The sequence below is a fragment of the Drosophila obscura genome, unplaced genomic scaffold (genome assembly GCF_018151105.1).
Source record: "Drosophila obscura isolate BZ-5 IFL unplaced genomic scaffold, ASM1815110v1 contig_17, whole genome shotgun sequence".
In the NCBI taxonomy this organism is placed as follows: Eukaryota; Metazoa; Arthropoda; class Insecta; order Diptera; family Drosophilidae; genus Drosophila; species Drosophila obscura.
The window spans coordinates 1853933-1871602 of record NW_024542757.1 but is presented as its reverse complement, the minus strand read 5'-3'; the positions used below and the strand labels follow the sequence as shown (position 1 = coordinate 1871602).

Sequence of the window (17670 nt, the reverse complement as noted above, 5' to 3'; positions counted from 1 at the left end):
TAACAGCAAATCAAGGACGAGATCGAGTCTCAGCAGCGACCGGTAGCCACTTGCTTGGAACAAATCAGGCAGATTGTGCTCACTGGCGGCGATGTCCTATCCGCCCCAGAGGTGACCACTCTGGAGAATTCCGGACGGGAGCTGCGATCGCGCGTAGATCGTGTCAACGATCGCACAGTGCGTCTGCTGCGTCGCCTGGAGGCGGGCAGGGATGAGCTCACGAAGCTGCGCAGCGAACTGGATGTGTTCTCCGACTGGCTGCAAATGGCCAGGCGCACACTCGAGGACAAGGAGCGCTCGCTGTCGGATCTGACACGACTCGGTTCGCAGGCGGACTCCATCCGGGAGTTTGTCAGCGATGTGATTGGCCATCAGGCCGATCTGCGCTTTATCACCATGGCCGCACAGAAGTTTGTGGACGAGAGTAAGGAGTTCCTGGGCATTCTCAACGATTTCCGCACTTCGCTGCCGGAGCGTCTGCCCCATGTGGAGCCGCTGGCCAGTGCCGAGAGTCCCATACGGCAGGAGGTGTCGCTCGTGTCCGCCCAGTACAAGGATCTGCTGAATCGCGTGAATGCACTGCAGGATCGCGTCTCCGGCCTTGGCGGACGCCAAAGGGAGTATCAGGATGCGCTGGACAAGGCCAGCGAGTGGCTGAGGAGCGTGCATCCGCGCGTGTCTCGGCTCATCTCCGAGCCGATTGCCGGCGACCCAAAGGCCGTCCAAGACCAGATGAACGAGGCCAAGGCTCTGCACAACGAGCTCCTCTCAAGCGGCCGCCTGGTGGACAACGCCCAGCAGGCGCTCGACAACCTTCTGCGCAGCCTCGGCGGCCAGCTCAGTCCCATGGAGATCAACCAACTGGAGCTGCCCATCGCCGACCTCAAGCAGAGCTACCAGCAGCTGCTGGACAACCTGGGCGAGCACTGCAAGAATCTCGACAAGACGCTCGTGCAGTCGCAGGGCGTGCAAGACGCCCTCGATAGCCTAGGTGGCTGGGTCGGACAGGCGGAGGACAAGTACAAACTCAACCTGCGCCCCGCCTCGCTCATCAAGGAGCGCCTACAGGAGCAGATACGCGAGCACAAGGTGCTGCTGGCCGATCTGCAGTCGCACCAGGCCAGCATCGACAGCGTTCAGATCTCGGCCAAGCATCTGCTGGCCAGCGCCTCGAATGCGCGCATCGCCAAGAAGGTGGAAGCCAATCTGAACGACGTCACCGGCAAGTTTGAGAAGCTCTACGAAAAGGTGAACAAGCGGGGCGAGTTCCTGGACGATGTGTATGGCCGCCTCAGCCGGTATCTGGACGAGATCAGCACCGTGGAGCAGCGCATGGGCAGCCTGCAGGAGGCGCTGGACAGTCGCGAGACCAGTCTGCTGTCCACCGAGGAGCTGGCCCGTCGCATGCACGATCTGTCGCGCGACAAGGATCAGCTGGCGCCGCAGTTTGAGGATTGTGTGCGCCAAGGCAGGGATCTGATTGGTCTGCGCGATGTCACGGACACAGGAGCCCTGCGGGATCGCATCAAGGCCCTGGAGTCGCAGTGGCGCAACATCAACATCAGCATCGATGAGCGTGCGAAGCTGTCCAAGCAGAAGGCCGAGCAGCAGCTCGCCTACGAGGGACTCAAGGATCAGGTGCTCTCCTGGCTGGCCAGCACGGAGGCGCGCGTCAACGGTCTGCCGCCGGTGGCCATCGATCTGGACCGCATTCGGCAGCAGCACGACGAACTGAAGCCCATATGCAAGGACTATCGCGACTACGCGCCCACCATTGACAAGATCAACGATGTGGGAGCGCAGTACGATGCCCTGATTCGGCCCGAGAGCCCCGCCCGCAAACGGTCCACGTACAGCCCAATCAAGCGGACGAGCCCGCTGCGACGCATGTCCGGAGCAGAGCAGAACGCGAGGAGCCCCAGCCCCACCAAGGGAGGCATTCTGTCGCCACTATCGACTGGTTCCAGTGGATTCGGTAGCCGCAGATCCTCTCAGGACGGTTTCCAGCTGTCGGAGCTGTCGCCCGTGCAGCAGCAGCTGAGCGAGATCAACAATCGCTACGGGCTGATTGGCGTGCGGCTCAACGATCGCCAGCACGAGCTGGACAACCTGAGCGAGGAGCTGCGCAAGCAGTACGAGAACCTCAAGGGGCTGGCCCAGTTCCTCGATCGCATTCAGCGCCAGGTGCCCAAGGAGTCGGTGTCCAACAAGGAGGAGGCCGAGCGCTGCATCAAGCAGGCGCGCAAGATCCTGGAGGACATGTACGAGAAGCAGAGTCTGCTGGACACCACCAAGGCCCAGGTCAAGGACATACTGCGACGCAAATCGGATGTGCCCGGCGCCGAGCAGCTGCGCCTCGAAAACGATAGCATCCAGGAGAAGTGGAAGAATCTCAACGACATCTGCAAGAACCGCATCGCCTTTGCGGAGAAGTTGCGCGACTTCCTCGACACCCACGGCAACCTCAAGGGCTGGCTGGATAGCAAGGAGCGCATGTTGACGGTCCTGGGACCCATCTCCTCCGATCCACGCATGGTTCAGAGCCAGGTGCAGCAGGTGCAAGTGCTCCGCGAGGAGTTCCGCACCCAGCAGCCGCAGCTGAAGCATTTGCAGGATCTGGGACACGATGTGGTCGACCATTTGGCCGGCACACCCGATGCCCAGGCAGTCGAGATTAAGCTCAAGGACATTCTCGGCAAGTGGGAGGATCTGGTGGGCAAGCTGGACGATCGGGCCAACAGCCTGGGCGGCGCCGCCGACAGTTCCAAGGAGTTCGATGCGGCCGTCAATCGGCTGCGCGAGGCCCTGCAAAACATCAGCGACAGCCTGGACACCCTACCTCTGGATGGAGATCACCAGGAGAATCTGCGCAAGATCGAGAACCTGGAGCGACAACTGGAGGGCCAACGGCCGCTCCTGGCCGACGTAGAACAGTCGGCGGCCACGCTCTGCAACATTCTCGGGGATCCAGCCTCGCGCGCCGATGTCAATAGCCGCGTGGCTGCCCTGGAGAAGCAGTATTTGGCGCTCCAAAAGAAGCTGGACACCAAGAAGGCCGAGACAGAGGCCTCCCTTCGCGATGGCCGTCACTTTGCCGAGAACTGCTCCAAGACCCTCGGCTGGCTGTCGGGTGAGCTTTCGAACCTGAGCGATCGCCTGCTGGTCTCGGCCCACAAGCCGACGCTGCAGCACCAGATCGACACGCACGAGCCCATCTACCGCGAGGTAATGGCCCGCGAGCATGAGGTAATTATGCTCATCAACAAGGGCAAGGATCTGTCTGACCGGCAGCAGGATCGCGGTGTAAAGCGCGATCTGGAGCGCATCCAGCAGCAGTGGGAGAAGCTGCGTCGCGAGGCCGTCGATCGGCACACGCGCCTGCAGACCTGCATGGAGCACTGCAAGAAGTACTCGCAGACCTCGGAGACATTCCTCGCCTGGCTGCGCACCGCAGAGGACAAGCTGTCCGATCTCACGCCCGGCGTGCTGTCCAAGGCGAAGCTGGAGACGCGACTGCGCGACCTGCAGACCTTCCGCAGCGAGGTGTGGAAGCATTCCGGAGAGTTTGAGAACACCAAGGGACTGGGCGAGACGTTCCTCAGCAGCTGCGACATCGACAAGGAGCCCATCAAGGCCGAGCTGCAGGATATACGCGATCGCTGGGAGCGCCTCAACAACGACCTCATTGCGCGTGCCCACGAGATTGAGAACTGCTCGCGTCGCCTGGGCGACTTTAACGATGAGCTGCGCAATCTGGATCATTCGCTGGGCCGTTGCGAGGATCGCCTCGCCGCCCACGATGCTCTGGGTGGAGCTGCCAAGGATCCCAAGCTGCTGGAGCGTGTCAAGGCCATACGCGAGGAGCTGACAAATCTGAGCAAGCCTCTGCAATCGCTCAAGGCTCTGGCCAAGGACATAAGCGCCGAGGCTAGAGCTGCCGGTGGCGATGCCGATCATCTGACCAACGAAGTGGACGGCCTGGCCGATCGCCTCTCGGAGTTGCAAGGACGCCTGGATGACCGTTGCGGCGAGCTGCAGTCGGCTGCCACAGCCGTATCTCAGTTCAACGAGCAAATGAAGAGTCTGGGCATCGACCTGAACGACCTGGAGACGGAGATTGAGAAGCTGTCGCCGCCCGCACGCGAAATCAAGATTGTGCAGCAGCAGCTGGACGATGTTGGCAAGATTCAGAACAGGCTGGACCGCCTGGTGGGTCGCCTCGAAGATGCCGAACGTGCCGCCGATGTCCTGGTGGATGCTGGCTTTGCCGCAGACACCACTCAGACGCGCGAGCAAATCTCCACGTTACGCAAGACGCTGGGACGCCTGGACAATCGTGTGAAGGATCACGAGGACAATCTGCAGGGCACGTTGAAGGCCCTGCGCGAGTTCTACGACAACCAGTCGCAGATCCTTGACGACATCCAGGACGTCAGTGAGGAGTTCAAGCGCATGAAGCCGGTGGGCTCCGAGCTGGATCAGATACGACGCCAGCAGGAGGACTTCCGTCAGTTCAGAGAGCGCAAGGTGGAGCCGCTGGCCCTCAATGTGGACAAGGTGAATGTGGCCGGACGGGATCTGGTGCGGTCTGCCGGTACCGGAGTCTCGACCAGCACGATCGAGAAGGATCTGGAGAAGCTGAACGATCGCTGGAATGACCTGAAGGAGCGCATGAACGAGCGCGACCGTCGCCTGGACGTGGCCCTTTTGCAGTCGGGCAAGTTCCAGGAAGCCCTCGCCGGCCTCTCCAAGTGGCTGAGCGACACCGAGGAGATGGTGGCCAACCAGAAGCCGCCCAGCTGCGACTACAAGGTGGTCAAGGCCCAGTTGCAGGAGCAAAAATTCTTGAAAAAAATGCTCCTCGATCGCCAGAATTCCATGGGCTCCCTGGCCAATCTCGGCCAGGAGGTGGCCAACCATTGCGAGCCCTCCGAACGGGCGTCCATCGAGAAGCAGCTGAACGATCTGATGAAGCGATTCGATGCCCTCACGGACGGTGCCGAGCAGCGCGAACAGGACTTGGAGGAGGCCATGGAGGTGGCCAAGCGGTTCCACGACAAGATCAGTCCCCTCGAGGTGTGGCTGGATGGCACGGAGCGTGCCGTCAAGTCAATGGAACTGATACCCACCGACGAGGAGAAGATACAGCAGAGGATACGCGAGCACGACCGCCTGCACGACGAGATTCTCGGCAAGAAGCCCGACTTTACCGACCTGGCCGATGTGGCCGCCCAGCTGATGCATCTCGTCAGCGACGAGGAGGCCGTTAATCTCGGCGAGAAAGTGCGCGGCGTCACAGAGCGCTACACCGGACTGGTGGATGCCAGCGACAACATTGGCGCCCTGCTCGCCGAATCCCGCCAGGGACTGCGTCACTTGGTACTCAGCTACCAGGATCTGGTGGCCTGGATGGAGAGCATGGAGAACGAGCTGAAGCGCTTCAAGTCTGTGCCCGTGTACGCCGAGAAGCTGCTCGAGCAGATGGACCATCTGCTGGAGCTCAACGAGAACATTGCCGGCCACGCATCGAATGTGGAGGCCACCGTGGAGTCTGGGGCCGAGCTGATGAAGCACATCTCCAACGATGAGGCTATTCAGCTGAAGGACAAGCTCGACTCGCTGCAGCGTCGCTACGGCGATCTGACCAATCGCGGGGGGGATCTGCTGAAGAGCGCCCAGAATGCCCTGCCGCTGGTGCAGCAATTCCACGAGGCGCACAACCGTCTAGTCGAGTGGATGCAAACCGCGGAGACGGCGCTGGCACCCAGCGAGCCCCGTCAGGCGGATGTCCTGCGACTGGAGGGTGAACTGGCCGACATGCGTCCCATTCTGGACACCATCAACCAGGTGGGACCGCAGCTGGGACAGATGTCGCCCGGCGAGGGAGCGGCCACCATCGAGAGCATTGTGACGCGCGACAACCGGCGCTTTGACTCCATCGTGGAGCAGATTCAGCGCAAGGCCGAGCGGCTGCATTTGAGCAACCAGCGGGCCAAGGAGGTGACCGGCGACATTGATGAGCTGCTCGAGTGGTTCCGCGAGATGGACACCACGCTGCGCGAAGCCGATCATCCGGCCATGGAGCCGAAGCTGGTGCGTGCCCAGCTGCAGGAGCATCGCTCGATCAACGACGACATCTCCAGTCAGAAGGGACGCGTGCGCGACGTCACTGCTGCCTCGAAGAAGGTGCTGCGGGAGTCGCCGCAGAGCGAGAACACGGCCACGCTGCGCGAGAAGCTGGATGACCTCAAGGAGATCGTCGACACGGTGGCGCAGCTGTGCAGCGAGCGACTGGGAATTCTGGAGCAGGCTCTGCCCCTGTCGGAGCACTTTGCCGACTCGCACCAGGGCCTCACCGCCTGGCTGGACGACATGGAGCAGCAAATCTCCCGCCTGAGCATGCCCGCTCTGCGTCCCGACCAAATCACACTGCAACAGGACAAGAACGAGCGTCTGCTGCAGTCCATTGCGGAGCACAAGCCGCTCCTGGACAAGCTGAACAAGACGGGCGAGGCACTGGGTGCGCTGGTGGCCGACGAGGACGGCTCAAAGATCAACGAGATCCTCGACACGGACAACGCCCGCTATGCCGCCCTCCGGCTGGAGTTGCGCGAGCGCCAGCAGGCGCTGGAGAGTGCTCTGCAGGAGTCCAGTCAGTTCTCCGACAAGCTGGAGGGAATGCTGCGTGCCCTGGCCAACACAGTGGATCAGGTGAACCAGTTGGATCCGCTGTCCGCCCTGCCGCAGAAGATACGCGAGCAGATCGAGGACAATGACGCTCTGATGGATGACCTGGACAAGCGACAGGATGCATTCAGCGCTGTGCAGCGGGCGGCCAACGATGTCATTGCCAAGGCGGGCAACAAGGCCGATCCGGCCGTGCGCGACATCAAGGCCAAGCTGGAGAAGCTCAACAATCTGTGGAACGATGTGCAGAAGGCCACCAAGAAGCGCGGCAGCTCGCTGGATGATATCCTGAGCGTGGCCGAGCCCTTCTGGAAGCAGCTCAACAGCGTGATGAAGACCCTCAAGGATCTGGAGGAGACGCTCTCCTGCCAGGAGCCGCCGGCAGCCCAGCCGCAGGACATCAAGAAGCAGCAGGTAGCACTGCAGGAGATCCGCCATGAGATCGACCAGACCAAGCCGGAGGTCGAGCAGGTGCGCCGTCATGGCAGCAACCTGATGAACATGTGCGGCGAGCCCGACAAGCCCGAGGTGAAGAAGCACATCGAAGACCTGGACAATGCCTGGGACAACATCACGGCGCTGTATGCCAAGCGCGAGGAGAACCTCATCGATGCCATGGAGAAGGCCATGGAGTTCCATGAGACGCTCCAGAATCTGCTCAAGTTCCTCACCAAGGCCGAGGACAAGTTTGGCCATCTGGGACCCGTGGGCTCCGACATTGATGCCGTCAAGCGACAAATTGAACAACTCAAATCGTTCAAGGATGAAGTCGATCCGCATATGGTGGAAGTTGAAGCATTAAACAGGTAAGGCCATCCCATCAGTATTGATTGTTCAGCTATTCTCCATCCTCGAATCGATTCAAATCTAATATTTTATCGCCCTGGTGTCGTATCCTATCATCGTGTGAATTGGCAGAGTTCTAGAAAGGCAAGAAATCTCAACAAAAATCCCGTTAGTGCGTTCGTTCGTTGTTCGTTTTGTACTCGTATTGTTAAGTGCCTGATATTACGGATCACTGGATCTACAACAGATCTTTGATCGTTGGTTCATTTAAGCTGAGCCGAGCATGTTTTTGCGATTGCCACAGATTTACACAGTGCACGCTCGATAGAGTGAACTAAATGGAGACGTAAACTAAACGAGTTTCCTATTTATACCCGGTACTTAAAGTGTTATGTATGTATATGTCACAGCCGTCTTGAATAGCGCCTAGATCTCAGAGATTATAAGAAGTACTGCTCTACTTGGACAAAATATTTTTTTGTGCAGGCTCCTCCGATATTGCAAGTTTATTTTAAAATTTTGTACCCTACCGAAAATATGTTGTATGGAAAAATGTTTCAAATACTAGAAAACTGAAAACGCCAAATCGTAAAGAATTATCATATCTACCGAATATGCTTCGGTCAAAGTAAATTGTGTGCTTAGAATCTAAAGATTGTGGATTAGATTGAATCAATATTGTAGCCAGAATGAAGGAAACTATTCCCTGTGGCTAGCTACCCTGCATCGCTCTCTCTTTATCTTTCTCCCAATGGTAATTCGTTGGTTTAAATGAAAGAAGAAGAGAGGGATGCGGAATATGCGCTATGCAAATCGCTAGAATATTTGTCATTAGGTGGACAGAGGATAGAAGGATTTATATAGAGGATATATACTGAATGGAGTACCGGGTATTGTAGTGTCGCGGCACCTGTGTCTTTGCTTTCCCGAGTGTGCACCCAAAAGTACGAGTACTCCCACTCGTATACAAAATTGCATGAATTGTTCGCCCAAAAACACTTGCGTACGGCATTTGTATTGCTTTGCTTGCTTTTACGTAAGATTTATTGTAGAGGAATCCCCTTTCTAATGCCACACCTGATTCCTCCTTACAGACAAGCTGTGGAACTGACGGAACGCACTTCACCCGAGCAAGCGGCATCCATACGGGAGCCCCTGTCGGTGGTCAATCGTCGCTGGGAGGCTCTGCTGCGCGGCATGGTCGACAGACAGAAGCAACTGGAGCACGCCCTGCTCCACCTGGGTCAATTCCAGCACGCACTCAACGAGCTGCTGGTCTGGATCGACAGGACAGACAGCACTTTGGATCAGTTGAAGCCGGTAAGACTTGAGGCTCGAGTAATCCCAGCCAGAGGTGGATGTAACTTTTATCCTTGAATTATTTACAGATACCCGGGGACCCACAACTGCTCGAGGTTGAGCTGGCTAAGCTGAAGGTGCTGGCCAACGATATACAGGCGCACCAGAACTCAGTGGACACGCTGAACGATGCTGGACGGCAGCTGATCGAGACGGAGAAGGGTTCCGTGGAGGCGTCGACTACGCAGGAGAAGCTTCGCAAGCTGAACAACGAATGGAAGCAGTTGCTGCAGAAGGCCAGCGATCGCCAGCACGAGCTGGAGGAGGCACTGAGAGAAGCGCACGGCTATATATCCGAGGTCCAAGACATCTTGGGATGGCTGGGCGATGTGGATGCCGTGATTGGAGCTAGCAAGCCAGTGGGCGGCCTCCCAGAGACGGCCACCGAGCAGTTGGAGCGCTTCATGGAGGTGTACAACGAACTGGATGAGAACAGGCCCAAGGTGGAGACGATCCAGGCCCAGGGCCAGGAGTACATCAAGCGCCAGAACCAGATGAAGGTCTCCTCCAGCAATCTGCAGCACACGCTACGCACGCTGAAGCAGCGCTGGGATGCTGTCGTCTCGAGGGCATCCGACAAAAAGATCAAGCTGGAGATTGCCCTCAAGGAGGCCACAGAGTTCCACGACACCCTGCAGGCGTTCGTCGAGTGGCTGACGCAGGCCGAGAAGCAGCTATCGAATGCCGATGCTGTCTCTCGGGTTCTGGAAACGATCCAGACACAGATGGAGGAGCACAAGGTGCTGCAGAAGGACGTGAGCACACACCGTGAGGCGATGCTGCTGCTGGACAAGAAGGGCACACATCTCAAGTACTTCAGCCAGAAGCAGGACGTGATCCTCATCAAAAACCTGCTCGTCTCCGTCCAGCATCGCTGGGAGCGCGTTGTCAGCAAAGCGGCGGAGCGCACCAGGGCCCTGGATCATGGCTACAAGGAGGCGCGTGAGTTCAACGATGCCTGGAGCGGCATGATGCAGTATCTGCAGGAGACCGAGCAGGTCCTAGACCAGATCATTGAGGAGGCCACCGCCTCCAAGGAGCCGCAAAAGATCAAGAAGTACATTGCCAAGCTGAAGGAGACCCATCGCCAGCTGGCTGCCAAGCAGACGGTCTATGACGGCACCATGCGCACCGGCAAGAACCTCATGGAGCGGGCGCCCAAAGGCGACCGGCCCGTGCTGGACAAGATGCTGCTGGAGCTGAAGGAGCAGTGGACTCGCGTCTGGTCGAAGAGCATCGAACGCCAGCGCAAGCTGGAGGAGGCCCTGCTGCTGTCGGGCCAGTTCAGCGATGCTTTGGGCGAACTCTTCGAGTGGCTGAAGAAGGCCAAGAGTCGCCTCAACGAGAACGGACCCGTCCACGGCGACCTGGAGACGGTCCAGGGCCTGTGCGAGCACCACAAGCACATTGAGCAGGATCTGCAGAAGCGGGCCGCTCAGATGCAGGGCGTGCTGAAGACCGGACGCGACCTGGAGCGATCGGGCAACAATCCCGAGGTGGGACGACAGCTGGATGAGCTGCAGTCCATTTGGGAGGAGGTGAAGAGTGCCGTCGGTAAACGCGGCGAGCGCCTTCAAGTGGCCCTGGTCGATGCTGAGAAGCTGAATGCCCGTGTTCAGGCTCTGTTCGACTGGCTGGATCATGCCGAGCACAAGCTGCGGTACGCCAAAAACGCCCCAGACGATGAGAAGGTGTCGCGCGAGATGATGGACATCCACGTGGAGTTCATGAAGGATTTGCGCGTGCGCGAAACCGAGAAGACGGAGACGTTTGAGTATGCCGAGGACATCATTGGCAAGGCCTATCCGGACGCCATTCCCATCATCAAGAACTGGCTGTCGATCATTCAACAGCGCTGGGAGGAGGTCCGCCAGTGGGCCATCAACCGCGAGTCCAAGCTGGGGCTGCACTTGCAATCGCTCAAGGATCTGGACGATAACATTGAGGAGCTGCTGGCATGGCTAACAGGACTCGAGGGTACTCTGTTGAGTAAGTAACTCGCGATTGCACATACATACGAGTGTGTCTAGCAAATTCAAAATTGACTTTCCTTTACAGACCTGAAGCACGAACAGCTGCCGGACGAAATTCCGCCGGTCGAGAAGCTCATTGAGGACCATAAGGAGTTCATGGAGAACACGGCCCGCCGCCAGAATGAGGTAGACCGCGCCTGCAAGCCGCGCCAGCTGCCACCCGGTGCTCGGAAGCCATCCCGCAGCGGCAAGACGCCAGTGTGAGTAGCAAAAGATGTTGGCCAGTGGCTGCCACTGATCTGTAGTAACACTGCCGTAGCTGTATCTTTATCTCTATCTGTATATATGTATATCTGAACCTCGTATATTATTTATTATTATTTTGTATATGTATTTATTTTTGCCATTTCTTTTTATACTTTCTTTTGTATCCACTCCGCCACTTTATTGCTACAAATATTCAAAACTCCAACTCCAATATCAAAATCAAAACACTCCCCCCGCAACGTCTTGCACACTTTCTCTGCCTATCCAAAAAAAAAAAAAAACTACACCAACCAAAACCAATCACCGATCGATATACAGTCGTGGATCCAGTCACGATCTGCGTGAACAGTCGCCCGATGGCAACATGAGGCGTCAAAGGTTTGACCGCAACTTTATACTCTAATTTCCGCTACTCGTTACATCCTATACGCTTACCCGATCGACTTTGCTTACTCACACTAGTACACACTCCTCCCTGCTCCCTCCAAAAAAAACACTGAAAAACAGTTCTAGTAAATGCCTAACATCCGCCATGTCCCCCCCACCACACACTACATGACACTCTAAAGCAGCGGTGGGACTCGTCTTGAGATGTCCAAGCGAATGCCGAAAAAGAGAATGTACCGCTGCCTTAAATATCTCCCGAATGTAGCGCTAAAACCCCGTAGAACCTAATGTACTACCGCACCTCATACCAATCCTGCACACGCCACAACCTGCTTAATCACTGCTGACAAAACTGTTGCTTTTTCACATTGCCCTCAAACTGTGATCTAATCCAAGTACCTGCCTCTCTCTCTCTCTCTCTCATTCCTACAGCTTCAAGGGCTCTCGCGACCAGGGACTCAATGCCCGCAAGGGAAGGTGAGTTATCAATGGACATTGAACCTTCCATCGTATACCGTATCTAAGAATAGATAGATTCCGCATGTATTACAAAATTCTCAAATCGAAAACTCTTTCAACTTTCAATATTTTGGAAATGCTGCGTCTACAACTATTCGAACTTTACTATAAATATTTATGTATATTTATAACTATTTTTAATTTGATGTATCTATGTATCTGTGCATTGCGTATTTTGTTCGTTACTTTACCATATTTTGTTTTGTTTTGTCTCTTTTTGAATCTACTTTCATCTACGCCTACGTATACGTTGCCTCATACCGCTCGAATATCAAAAACAAATCAATCAAAAACTATGCATCTTGCCGCTTTATTTGCCCAAAATCAATGTACAAACCAAATATTTGTGTGCAGTCGTGTCACGCCCACACGTGACACGCCCGACAGAGATCGCCTGCCGCACTACGGCCCCAGATTCTCGCCAAGGTAAGTGCCTTCCCCCAAAAAATCACACACGCCACACAACATTATCATCATCCAGTGCGCCTTGCACAAGCTGTGCATGTCTAGTGCTCGTGTTTTTTATGTAGTTTCGGTTTGGATCATCTGTTTGGACCATCATTGGCTAATATATTCTGCACTCTCTCTCCTCCTTTTGTAACTAGCTCCACTGGACCCGAACTTGAATTCCGCTCGCCACGCGCCAAGCTTCTGTGGACCAAGTGGCGCGATGTCTGGATGCACTCATGGGAGCGCCAGCGTCTGCTCAATGATCATCTGCTGTATCTGAAGGATGTGGAGCGTGCCCGCAACTTTAGCTGGGACGATTGGCGCAAGCGCGTAAGTATCCAAAAGGCTTCAAAAGTACAATCGAAAAATTATTATTTATGTTACTTTCCGTTCCTGTTTCTCAGTTCCTCAAGTACATGAATCACAAGAAGTCGCGCTTGACGGATCTGTTCCGCAAAATGGACAAGGACAACAATGGCATGATACCACGCGATGTCTTCATCGACGGAATACTCAACACGAGTAAGTTGCAACCAATCAATTGTGGGAATTTCATTGCTGATGCCTTCAATTTATGGTAGAATTCGACACATCTGGTTTGGAAATGAAGGCCGTGGCCGATCTCTTCGATCGCAATGGCGAGGGCCTCATTGACTGGCAAGAGTTCATTGCCGCCCTGAGGCCCGACTGGCAAGAGCGCAAGCCTGCCAACGACTCGGACAAGATACACGATGAAGTCAAGCGCCTGGTCATGCTCTGCACGTGCCGACAAAAGTTCCGTGTGTTCCAAGTGGGCGAGGGCAAGTACAGAGTAAGTTAACCCAACTACACAGTTCAACCAGCAGAGTCTTATGCAGTCCTTTGATTTCATCATTTTCAGTTTGGAGATTCACAGAAATTGCGCCTGGTTCGCATCCTGCGCAGCACTGTTATGGTGCGCGTGGGTGGCGGCTGGGTGGCCCTGGATGAATTCCTGACGAAGAACGATCCTTGTCGCGGTAAGTTGCGAACGAACCGGTTCGGTTGATCTTTCTAGCTATCCAAAAACACCATACTATGTAGTTGTGTTGCGTACACACACACACATTTTCGAAATTTGTTGAACTTCAACCATTCCATGAAGCATCCATCCATCATCAGTATTTCAGTACCAGTCCCAATCGCATACATCCATCCAACCATCCATATCTACAATAATATTCTAGTGTAATCTTGTAGTCCACATCTTAAACATGCCACCCTGCATTCCACATGCATTTTGTCCATCCAGATCCAGATCCTGATGTGCCATGCATCACCTTGGTCATCCATCTCATATAAACCATATACAAATCATATGCATATCACATCTAGGTACAGTTGTGCTTAACAACTAATTATTAATAAATATTAATAATACCAAACGGATATGGTCATTTAACCACAACCAACAACCAAACCAACCAGCTATAAAAATATTGTGCCTAAAACAAAAAAAAACAAAAAACAAAACAATACCCCTTGGAACAATTAAAACAAGAAACCTTTAAACAGTTCTGACCATCGATTAAACCTCATTCTACTCGTACTCTACTACATATATAATTTTGGTCAAAAAGTTGCCTAAATAAAGCTACAAATTAACAGTCGCGCGCCTTTTGATAATCAGATTGTTTTTATTGCCATTAAGCCAGCGCCAATGCCGCCTCATACACAATAACCAAAACGAAATCAACAACCAAAAACCCTATGAAATCCAAAGCCCAGCCTAGCGTAGGGTTTCGCCATTTTGCTGTACTCATGCTCATTTATGTCGCTTCGATTCTTAACTGCGTAACAATTGATATATGTACTATGCCCATAAAACTCACCCACAGCCCTAACTATAACCAGCCTACCCTCCTACTGTATCTAGTATTAGATAGTGCTATTAACTGGGTAACATCTCCAGCAACGCAACGCCTAGTGGTAGCCAAAAATAACTATTATACATATGTACTACAATTCGTAAAACTATTTTAATGCATGCTTTCTATTTTGCTAACCTACTCGCTCTGTCGCTTTCCAACTAACATTCTGCTTAACGACTACAGTCGCGCCTGCTGTTAACTAACAGCAATGGTGTACCGTTCATGTCACGCATTTTATGTTTGAAGCCATTCACCAGATTTCGTTGTGCGTCTCGTATCGTATCCTACTTCTACTTAAATGTTGCCAAATTAGATAACAATTGAATTTTAGTGTATTTGTGTTTTTTGTTTCGTTTTTTACTAATCAAATTTTATGTTTCCCCCTTTTTCTTTTTTTCCAAATGGTTATTTTCCGTTATTTATTTAATCGAAATACCGAAAAATGATTGAATATTGAATAAATGATCCCGATAAATATGTATACTCTTCGCTTGCGCCGCCCACGCCCACGTCCACGCCCACGCCCGATATGCACCCCGCCTGTGCCCACAAAATACCAAACAAAAAACACTGAAAATACTGTGACAAATTGTACATTACGGTAACGATATTTCGTTGTTATTGTTGTTGTTTGTTTATATGTTCGCCCTACAACAAACATTGACCGAATACATACACTCGTGCGCGCCTGTATCGTGTATGTGTTGTGTGTGTGTGTGTGGTGTCTATATATGTGTGTGTATCATACCTGCATATATATATACATATATATATATATATAATACCGCCATATCAACCACAACCATCGCTACCGCCTACCTAACGCCACACTGTTACCGCCTGGGAGCAGCCAAGGGACGCACTAACATTGAGCTGCGCGAACAATTCATATTGGCCGATGGCGTCTCGCAGAGCATGGCCGCATTCACGCCAAGACGTTCCACGCCCAATGCAGCCGCCACTGCCACATCCTCACCCAATGCCCAAAATGGCGGCAGCTCCAACTTGCCTCCATATATGAGTGGACAGGGTCCCATCATTAAGGTAAATCAAAAAACACTGAAAAAGAAACCGAAACCAATCTCGTTAAACGGGTAACGAGTAACGAATAGCGAGTAACGAGTATCCAGAAGAGTGAAACCGATATTCAAATCCTGACCCGCCACCCACCAACCTTCTCTATCCATCCATCCGTATATCCTTTGAGGGCACGAGGTAAGTGCGCCTTTCGTTTTGGGTTCGTTCGTTGTGTGTGTTGTTGACAAAGCAAAAAGCTCTCGCCAAAGCTGCTGCGCCGCCGACTCTTGATTTGTTGTACTATATCTGCATGAGAACATACTCGTTCATTTCGATCTGTATAATTTTACTTGTACGTACGTATATATTGTTGTTGCCTCTCTTTTCGTTTTTGCGGCCTTTTTGAGTTCATGCTAGAATACAGTACAGTACCCCGTCTACGCACTTGAGGCCATGTGGCCCATTGAGGTTGTTAGGCGCTAGGTTGTTAGGTTGTTGCCCATGGCTTAAATGATCATATACCGTTTGCCAGCTGCTATTTGCTGTCCAATGTTGGCTAAACGTATCCAAAATTGATTTCTATACATGTAGCTGATGAGCACTTGGCCGAATTAATGCCAATCTTTGAGAAAATCCGTGCACAAGACCAAGTACCATGCGCCTTTCCCATACACATGGGTGCCGGCGGCACGGTATTCGTCCGATGTAATACCAGCCGTTCGGTCCCGCTGAGTCCACATGTGCTGCATTGTCATCCAACAACACACTGGGTAAGTCCATTCTCCATTGATTGGCGGCGGAGTGAGAGAAGGATGAGCCGGAGAAGCCACAGAGGAGGAGGAGAATCTGAATCAAATCGGTTGATTCCATTTTCAACGGGTCTAGTGGGGGGATCGTCCAAAAGATCGCAACTAATCGTTAGCTCTCTTACACACAGGTTCGCGAGCGATCCGTTCGCTCCATTCCCATGTCGCGGCCATCGCGCTCGTCCCTCTCGGCCAGCACTCCCGACTCTCTGAGCGACAACGAGGGCAGCCACGGCGGACCCTCGGGACGGTACACACCGCGCAAGGTCACCTACACGAGCACACGCACAGGCCTCACGCCAGGAGGCTCTCGTGCCGGCTCCAAGCCCAACTCACGCCCGCTCAGCAGACAAGGATCGAAGCCACCATCGCGACATGGCTCCACGCTGTCGCTGGATAGCACGGGTAAGCTACAGCTGCGAATTTGGATCTTGAAACGAATACAAATTCTAAATTATTTATACTCTCGTAGACGATCACACGCCCTCACGCATTCCGCAACGTAAACCGTCAACGGCAAGTACCGCCAGCGGCACCACGCCACGCCCAGCGCGACTCTCGGTGACGACCACCACGCCAGGCAGTCGCCTGAACGGCTCCAGCACCATCACCCGCAAAACCGCCTCCGGCTCGGCCAGTCCAGCACCCACAAGGTAGGATTTTGGTGACAGTTACTCGGTTGCATTGCCATTTTTTAGAGTGGGGAACAATGGGGAAAGTGGGACACAAAATCAATCAACAATCAATTAATTTATGACTTTTATTTTCCACATTATTTTCGGTTTACCGCATTAACTTTTGAACAACACAAAACTCACACAAACAAACAAACAACCAACCATCATGAAACGCTAACAAACAACTACAATTGGCATTTGAAACATTTGAAATTTGCTTGAACGCAACTAAAACAAACAATAAAAAAAATACCCAAATATGCCTGCAAACACTATCCAAAAACAAAATACTCAAACAGCAACGGAGGCATGAGTAGATCATCCAGTATACCAGCACTAACAGGCTTCGGCTTCAAACCAATTAGGTAATAACGCTCTCAAGGCTCTCCAACTGAACACTAAACATAATTACAAATTGATAAGCTTAGGCTAGGCATAAGACATACTTAACATTATATAGCGCAGGATGATCGAGATCGATCAGTGGTTATGGTTTATAATATATATGCTAACTACTCCGTATTGTTGTACTTACCATTCCCACACCTAAAGCCGCCCATCACGGATACCGATTAAGATACCCTCATTCGATTCCAAGTCAACATCGCCCACCAACTCGACTACGAATCCAACCAGCTTGGGGTAAAGTTGATAAGCACTCAAGAAAGACATTTACTAGCCAATTTCCAACTCTATCTATAGCAAGTAATTATTATCTAAATAATGTTGTTTTTAAGTTACTTTCGTACCTTGATTGTTGGACCATTTCCGAGCATGTCAATATGCATGTCAATGCCATGCAAAAACAACCAGCAACAAATGCTTTCAACTAATGCCTAAGATTTATTTCTAG

The 17670-nt window shown here is 53.1% G+C and overlaps 1 protein-coding gene across 1 annotated transcript in view; it reads left to right on the top strand.

Annotated features, from left to right (window-relative positions):
* The window catches only part of LOC111075371, a 44197-nt gene that overhangs the window by 25430 nt on the left and 1097 nt on the right, over positions 1-17670 (top strand). The window contains 14 exon segments of the mRNA XM_041592122.1: positions 7-7493; positions 8568-8793; positions 8862-10821; positions 10891-11065; positions 11892-11936; positions 12333-12404; positions 12584-12758; positions 12833-12950; positions 13010-13239; positions 13309-13426; positions 15168-15361; positions 16272-16545; positions 16613-16793; positions 17117-17182. Of these exon segments, the coding sequence (XP_041448056.1) occupies positions 7-7493; positions 8568-8793; positions 8862-10821; positions 10891-11065; positions 11892-11936; positions 12333-12404; positions 12584-12758; positions 12833-12950; positions 13010-13239; positions 13309-13426; positions 15168-15361; positions 16272-16545; positions 16613-16793; positions 17117-17182 (11321 nt within the window).